This window comes from Psittacula echo, assembly GCF_963264785.1.
Source record: "Psittacula echo genome assembly, chromosome: 1".
In the NCBI taxonomy this organism is placed as follows: domain Eukaryota; kingdom Metazoa; phylum Chordata; class Aves; order Psittaciformes; family Psittacidae; genus Psittacula; species Psittacula echo.
This window is the reverse complement of record NC_137735.1, coordinates 66,143,017-66,151,861: the sequence shown is the minus strand read 5'-3', so window position 1 is coordinate 66,151,861 and position 8,845 is coordinate 66,143,017. Positions and strand designations below refer to the sequence as shown.

General features: G+C 43.5%; 1 protein-coding gene across 1 annotated transcript in view; it reads right to left on the bottom strand.

Annotated features, from left to right (window-relative positions):
• Positions 1 to 4,530: 4,530 nt before the first annotated feature.
• The window catches only part of ZNF827 (zinc finger protein 827), a gene marked incomplete at both ends in the record, with an annotated part of 111,464 nt that continues 107,149 nt past the window's right edge, over positions 4,531 to 8,845 (bottom strand). Inside the window, 3 exons of the mRNA XM_080638951.1 lie at positions 4,531 to 5,338; positions 8,185 to 8,362; positions 8,457 to 8,648. Of these exons, the coding sequence (XP_080495077.1) occupies positions 4,531 to 5,338; positions 8,185 to 8,362; positions 8,457 to 8,648 (1,178 nt within the window). The remainder of the gene's footprint in view (positions 5,339 to 8,184; positions 8,363 to 8,456; positions 8,649 to 8,845) is intronic.

Sequence of the window (8,845 nt, the reverse complement as noted above, 5' to 3'; positions counted from 1 at the left end):
AGTGCATTTGGTTAGTAAGGATGAATTGCCTTAAAGACACTCAATTTTAGGGCATTGAACTTAGGGGACTAAAGCCGGCCCCATCCCTTTTCCAGGGTCTCTTGCTGGGCACTCAGGCCTCAGCTGCTCCATGTCCAAGGTCAGCAGTCACTTATTTCTAGAATATTTAGATGCTTCACAGATAGTGTCTAAAACTCTGATGCTAAAGATGGTGCCTCTTCCCTTGCAGACTATGTGAGTGCCTCTGTGATAGACAAGGACATCCCGTTTACTGCAGCTCCACAGATGCGTGGCAGTTGGCACACCTCCAGGTAGGAGCGGTTGCGCCGGTGTTTTATTAGCTCTCAGAAAATATATAGCAGGGAAGAGGCCCAGCAGGCTCCTGCAGGGTCTGCCTGAGCGCTGACCCCTCAAGCAAGAGGCTAGATTGCTTTTACAGCCAGTACTTAACCTTGCTGCTGATCCTTGTCAACAAGGAGTCCAATTAGCAGTAGAGATGATGGTGGATGATATAATGCAGATGTGTGTCTGTTACGAGCATAACTGATGCATTTTTAACACAACATGTATTTTAAACCATGGCTCTGCCATCCCTTCCAGAGAATCCCTCTCTACAGTCATGTTTTACAGAAAATACTGGGTTTTTTTCCCCAAAGTCTCTCTCACACTCTGTTCTGCTGGGCTTATGATGACTATGGCAGGTGTAGGATTATAAGAAATAATTCTTGAAAAAATGTCCACTTTTAAGTTAGTTAATTATTGATTTTTTTAACATATAAGGCATGTTTAAAAAAATACATAGATGTAAGATGAACACAGGGTGGTTCTTGCTGTCCTGATTTCACTGGGGCTCCCCCTAAGCAAGGCCAGGTCCACCAAACTGCTGGGTAAGGATCTGATATTTGAACTGTGGGGCTGAGGAGGGCAAGGCCAGAGAATGCCATCATCCTTATGGCTGAGCTGGCTCCTCAGAAGAGGTGTTATCCCCCTTGCAGAACTGATATGAGAGGAGAAGGACAGAGAGAAGTCCTGTAGCCATCCCAGGAGTGTGTGCTGTTATTTCTTCATGAGCAGTAAGAGCCAGTGCTTTCTTTTTCAGTTTCAACCACTGATAACACCTTTGCTTTTGACTTCATACATTCTTGTCTTGAAGAATCCTTTCCCCCTCCCTCTAAATCAAGCCTGAATCTATTTAAGGTGAAAAAAGAGAGGAAGAAAAACTAAAAAACAAACCAGAATATAGCCAACCTTTTTAATTAGAGTATATTGTACTTCCAAACTGGATACACTAGAAATTGGCAATGCAACGTAAGATGCAAAGAAATATACCAGTTACTGTCAAAATGACCCTGTACAGCCTTATAATGCAAAAAGCTTTATACAATACAAATTTTTATTAATGTACACGAACCTTGACAGAATGATAGTTGAACATAATACAACAAGTTAAAAAAAAAGAGACAGAAGAAAGTGCTGAGAACTTTAACTGAATTACTGAATGGAAAACCATGCTAGCTTTCCTTAAAGAATGCATAGTGGAAACAAGTATGAAATTACCTTCATGGTGGTGGGGAATTGATTAGAACTGTTGGTCATTAGTCGATGGGGGGAACCTCTGGAGAACGTTGCTTTCTTTAGCCTTGAACTGCAAACCAGTTGTTTTAATATGCAGGAGCTCTGATAAATACTGTATTTTTTTCCTTAAAAAAATAAAAACCTCCCCACACACTTTTCCTTGCAGAGAAAACTTCTATAACTTGCCAGAAAGAATTAATTTATCTTTTCCAAAGTGCTAAACAAATTCCCAGGTATATTAAACATTACTATATCAGATACTGGTACAGTGGAACATTGTTGCACGCTGACAGCTTTTTCTTGGAAGTCGCAGCCCTGTTCAAACTGCCATGTTTAAACATAAAGTGTCCTACTAATATTCCTACATCCTGCTCCTGGACTTTACCTGTTGTACCTTACCTGCTGGTTTGGAAAATAAGCTTTTTGATTTAGAAGTGGTTGCTCATCTATGGTAGGGTCAGAGATCTACACACTGGGTGTATTTTAAAGAGCAGGTATAGCTTCTGGATGCAGACTGCATATTTCATGCTGGCAAGCTACTCAATTTTTTATGCTTTGCGTATTTACTAACCCAGCATTTTCTATTTTGTCTGTACTCTGGGGGGGTGGATGTGTGTTACCAGGAGTTCTGATGGAGTAAAGCATGGCAAACAGGGCCCTGAGTTAGGCTGGTTGCTTACAGACATTTGTACATACCTTGGAACAAATGGCTTTTCCTTACTGCTGAGACAGACAGAACTGCCACATGCTTGGTAGAACCAAAACTGCCTGCTGGAATGTAAAAAAAATGGTGGGACTTCTCTGTCCTTTAATTAGCAATTCCAAATGCTGACCTCCTACTATTTTGGGTATTTCCCCCTTGTGAGTAGCTTCCAGTATGTTAAGAGGAGTGCACAGATTAGGATGTCCTCCCCAAACAGGAAGAGTTTGGTCATGACAGTGGAGAATGTTTGACCATCTCAGTGCAAAACAAATATAGAAATCTTGCAGATAGGATAAATGATGAGTTTTGCATCAAAAAAAATTTCCTACACAAGCTTCATGTATAAACTAAGGAAGATTGAATTCTTTTCTAGTTGTGTATACGTCTGAGAGCGTTTGTGGACAAGAAATGCCTTCCTGAACTGGGGCCTTGCTTTCATGCAGTCAAGAACAATGGGTTGGCCTGTCGGATCCTCCCATCCCACAACAGCCTACAGAAGCCATTCCTTCAGGACAGCATGGATGTGGGTGGATGGTGTGTAAGATGTGACTCAGGGTACCTCCTACAGCAGCTTGGCCAAGGGACAGAGAGAGGACTCTGACACAAGCTGGGTCAGATATTCTAATTCCTGGTGAAAAGACAGTGAGATCTGAATCTAACAGCTGCCATGGAAAACAATAATCCAGTAAGAAAGCATTCCTGTAAGTCATCTGATAATTTTGAAATGTTTCATACTTTATACTTCCAATTTTAATGCAGAGTATTTTTAATCCTGATCTTCCTTCCTGGATATGCAGTTGTCTAAGAAACACAAATCCATTAACAGTCAGTTAGCTTCTCGGAAATTAAGATCGCTCCTGCCTTTTTGTGATTAACAATGGTTATACAAGCAATCCTCATTTGCTTCTTCCTGCGATAAAGTGCTACATAGAACATGTCATATTAATGACCATGAGTAGGAGTGTTAAATAAGTATAAAGTTAGCTTCCTAGCAGTGTCCACTCTCTCTGCCATTAACAAAAAGGAATAAAGTATTACTAATAACATGGAGGGTAGCAACAGGACTGAGAATTTGCAAGTACAGTTAAAATACTGAGGGTATAAAAGAGAACTGTGTGGTTCAAACAGCATCTTTTTATAGCTTTATATTTCAAAGAAGTTACTGGTACCTTTTCAAATGAACAGTCATCTTAACTTCAGCCCACATTTGGGATATTTTTTTTTTGCAAGTGAGAAACAAACTAGTGCAAGACTAAAGCACTGTGCAAAACTGCCTTTTTTTTAGTCTGAGTATTTATACCCAGAATTTATCCATACCCTTTTTTTAATCCCCTTGTTGGATTTTCCTTTTTTTTCCACCATAGGATTCTAGTTATACAAGTTGTTCCGGCAAACTAAAAGGTAACTGCTGCATAATACAGTATATATATATATATATATATATGCCCTTTTAAAACAAAAGATGTATGCAATGGCCCAGAGGTGGGTATTTGTTACACCTGTGTAACAGTTAAGAACCGGGCCTGCTGTGTGAGCGCGTAGACTGCATGCACTGCGTCTGCATGCACGTGCATACACACACATTTCATTGTCATGCTCTGATCCTGCAGTGCTGAAAGCAACTCTTTCCTCCTCAGTTCTACCCCAAATCCTCAGACCTTGACAATTGAGTGAGCACAAGGCATTACACAACTGAAGGAAGCTGCAAACAGCACTGGAGTAATAGACCAACCCACCCTGAACCAAGCATTACTCCTTCCACAACTCTGCAGTTCAGGGAAAGATGGAAGGGAAGGGAGGGAGCATGTGTGTGAAAAGGGGAAAAGAATAAGAAATAAATAAGCCAGTACAAGGGATGTGCAAAAGCAATGTCATGGCACGCTACAGGTAGACTCTCTTCCACGCACCCGCACGCACACCAAGCCCCAAAATAAAATGCATCAATATGTAATCTTACAAGTGCTGATTGCCATTAAGGACACTCTTTTTTTTTCAGCTTAACAAGACAAAATATTTTCTTAGATAAGAGTACTGGGAACATGCCTCTGAAGGTAGAAGTATGCAGTAGGTCACCTCTTGGAGATTTAATAAAGCAGCTTTCATGTCAATGCAATAAGTATACACACAGAGCCATTTTCTAAACCTTACTAATGATATAGTACAAGTGTTCGTTACCTCTTGGGTCTACGTTTTGCAGCAATGTATACCTGCTGGGTTTGTTGGGGTATTTTTGGTACAGAATGTAACTGCCTTCAGACAGTTTCTGCCCTTTCTGTTAGTCCAAGGTAGGCAAGGAAGGAGTGTTTAGGTGAGGAGGCACCTCCCGGTACAGTCTGAGGTCTGGGTGGATGGAATGTGAGCTCGTAGTGGCTTTTTGGGAAAAACATTGTTAAAGGAATAAGGTGGGCATACTCTGAGTTCCAGTATTTATCAAAGCACAGAGAAGTGCCATTGATGGCCAAGGCTTTCACTGCCAGGTTTGGCTCTGCCCCGCTGCCGTGTGCAGCTGACATCGCCACTGTTTGCAAAGCCTGGGAGGCAGACATAACTGAGAGGGGCGACAGGAGGTTTCTAGAGCTGTTCGCTGGTAGGAGTGGACTGGCTTCCTTGGAGGCTGAATACTGGCCCTTCTTCTCCTCTTCAGAGCAGTCCCCATTCTGGTGCTTCTTCACATGGCGGCTGAAGACAAAAGGGTGGGTAGTCTTGAACAGGCACTCGTCGCAGCTGAAAGTCTGGCGCGGAGCATGCTTCAGTTTCTTGTGCAAGTTGAGATTGTCTTTGCGTTTGCAGCTGTAGCTGCACTGGTCACAGTGAAAAGGGCGCTCACCAGTGTGGACACGCACGTGTTCGATCAGCTTGTTGGCGGTCTTGGACAGGTAGCCACACTGGTCGCACTTGTAATGGTTGCCAAGGCGGTGTTCTCGGATGTGCATCTCCAGCTCCAGCTGATTGGCTTTCACTGTCTGGCAGATCCGACATTTGTACTCCATCTTGTAGTGAGTCTTCAGGTGGCACTCCATCGCTGCGGGGCGGTTAGTGGAGTAGATGCAGAATGGGCACCTGGCAACACAGCAAGGAGAGGCATGGACAGAGAAAAGAGAAGTCACTCAGCTTGAAGACCTGCATTCCTGGTTTAACCCTGTTGCTCAACCCCTCTCTGACCTACTGAAGAGGGGAAAAAGGCACTTAGTTCTCCCTGTGGAGCCTCTTTCGAATACTCGGTTCACCCTGACACATTTCTGCTTAGAGGAGTTTTGCCCATCCAATGGCAATAGCACTCACGCGTTCCTAGGAAAACACTGATTCACGCTGAAGGAGCATCCCTTTAATCTTCTGGCTTACCTTGATGGGGAAGATTCTGCAAAGCAGGCCGGGTAGTGCAGAGTGGGTGATTGATTCACAGGTACTTTGTGTAACGACATTCCTAGTGTCTGCACGAAGTCACTTTGGCCATTTTTTCCGTTAAGAAGTGGTTTAAAGTGAGTGTTTACAGATGAGTATGAAAGCAGCTGTTTAAGTAAAGATGGAATAAACTTGTAATACCACATGTACAGCAAAAGCTTAGGAAATTCCTCTTATGTGACCTTGAACAATAAGCTTGCTGGGTATCCTGCTAGGAGCAGCTGAAAGCCAGTCTGTTAGGATGTTTTGTAGGGATTCCCATTTCTGGGAGTTGATCTAGCCATGCTCAAAGGGGGCCTGTGCTTGGCAGCATTTGCCTACAGCTGCCTCTGCCACGGCAGGAATTGTTCATGTGTGGGAACAGGATGTGGGCTCCGCTTACTCACAGCAGCAAGCGTCCGGACCGGGGTGGATGTGGCAAAGGGCCTCACCCCTGGTTCCTGAACCAGGAAGGGCCTATAAGGCTGGAGGAGGGAAGCTTAAAAGCTTGGAAGGAAGCCCGAGCTGACCAAGCCCGGAGACCAACAACTCCCAAACATACCTGCTTTTGCTTGACATAGCTGAGAGGAAATTGGTGAGGACAGCTACCTGCCAGGGATCTCTGCTGTGCTAAACAAAGCTGCTCCCTTTCACAGCTGTGAACTAAAAGAGCAGGTCTAGATAAAGAAATACAACTGTTAACTACAGCACCTGGCTGCTGTCTTACAATTGTCTCCACTGCATTAACAGTGAGGCAGGTCAGCCAGTTGTGTTCTAGCATTTCACATCATTTCCTAGCAGAGATCCTCTCTCTCCATGTGTGTTTTACCTTGCTACAACTGGTTGCAAATACAGGTATAATATTAATTACCTGCCAATCAAAAGCACAGTAAGTAACACAGGAGGACAAACGGATACTGAAACATCCAGACACTTCCTGATGCACATCAAGCACTCTGATCCAGAGAGGGAGCCTAGCACTGAGGCTGCTAATGTGATCAGCTCTATTGCAGCAGACGACTCAGCTGGCTGTGCACACATACCTCTCCTGGGCTGGGTGCTCTCTGGATCAGAATCTCAGATTTTGACCTGGAGCAAGAGGAATCATGTTTTTTCCTCTTCCCCCACAGCAAACAGGAGACAGAAAAATACAATTTACTTAGATCTCTTCAGGCTCTTCTGGATGCCTTAAAAAAAAAATAAATCAGAGCTTTTTCTTAGGTGCACCTTTCAAGGTACCCAATTATTACTTGAGTTGGGCAGGAATAATTTCTGTAGACTGAGAAGCCCATTCTGTCAGGAAGGTCTGAGTCATAGGTCATGGGTTTTCCTTGGTAAATAGAACAGATTCTGCGCAGCTTAACCCAAAGTGCATTAGACAACTGGTCTGTACATCCAAGACAGACATCCCGCTGTTCTGGCACACTACTTGTTTCTCAATCTGGTCACCTTCCCAGATTCAGTCATCACATCTCAAGTGACCACAGATCTCAGTTCATGGAACTACTGAGCTGGAGACCAGATGCTGCCTGGCAAACAAAACCAGTTTTCAAAACCTGCAGTGCAAACTGATTGAGCTACTCATGGTAACATTAACTGTGGTGTGCTCAGTCACAGTGCACTGAAAACATCAGTTTGCTTAGCAAGAGCAATAGAAGCAGGGAGCCCTGTGCTGAACCCTGCCTTGGCATGAAGTGGTTCCAGCCTCTTTTCCTGCAGCAGCTGGAATACAGAAGAGGGATGTGCATCTTGCATAACTGTCACATTTCCTGCCCACAGAGAGCAAGCATATGGCCCCAGCAGTCCCTCTTTCCCTCAAGGGCCCAACTTTGACATAAGGGCACACTCATTCTCTAGAAACACTGCTCTGCACCAACAGACTTTCAAGGACACCACCTCAGCCAAAGCCAAAGAGCCCTTTTTCTTAAAAGAGTGTATTACTTATTACATGTTAATTTATACAACAGTAATCATCCTGGGGCATGCAAACCAAAGCAGAAAGCAGCCAAGTTATTAATTCTTGGAGAGGACTGACTTTGTATTAGAGCCTACAAAGGTTATAACCTTTAAGGTTATAACTTCATACCTAGTTGCAGAGATCGTACAGGGTTTGGTTTCTTTGAACTGGGAGAAGAATAGAGCCTGTGCTGTGTGCTCTCCTTTGCTCTGATGCCTTGAAAAAAAAGCCCCTCTTAGTCTGCAAACAAACACCTCTATGTAGTGCTGCATCATTCTCTGGAGGACACATCACATATTGTCTCCTGTTTGACTTGAAAAGGGAAAGGATCATGGTTTGCTAAAGCTCTACAACCAGTAGATACTACATCTGCTGCTAGGTTACCCATCTGCTGTAATGGTGGCAGCCTACACTAAGGACTGGGTTTGAGTCACCCCAATAAAAGGAAGCTCCAATTCTGGATTATCAGACATTTCACTGACCCTTCCTAATTGACTTCCTTCTGTCCTAGCCCCATAGTATTAGAGGTGCTTAACACAGTAAAAGTTTGTGTACTTGCTTTCCTTACTTGAGCCCACCGGTGGGGACAGTGTGGCATTTCTTGTGCTCCAGTAACTGCTCAGGTGTCTTCATGAACTTGTGGCACACATCACACTCGAACATCCGTGTGATCAGGTGGATTTGCAGATGGCGCTCAAACATGTTTTTCGTTTTGCAGACAAAGTTACAGAAAACACATTCAAAGCCTGGAAAATAAAGCAGTTAAATGCATTCCTTATGTTGGGGCCAGACTGACTGCATAGAATGTGACAAGTCTCTATTTGTTTAGCAGTGTTTTACCTTTCTCTGACTTCTCTTCAGTGTTCACTGAGGTCTGACTACCAGGCACTACCGAAATGACTAGCAGGTTGTTTGAAACCTTGTTTTTTGGAGTTATGTCTGCATCTTCTTTGCTGTTGGCAGAGTCACTCAGTGCTGACAGCGAAGATGAAGATGGACTGTTAGATTCGCTGGGTGTCTTCCTCTCTTCAGCTGAAAAACAGAAGAACACTAGTACAGCAGATCAGAGGAAATGTCAATGATCCCATTTTAAATTTCAGAAAAATATATTTAAAGTTAATTCAGACATGCTTATAAACAAGTCTGAAATTAATTAATCTGGTAAGATTAATCTGGTAAGTTGCACCTCCTTCCTTTTTATTAGCGTTCACAACAGTACATCTCTCAGT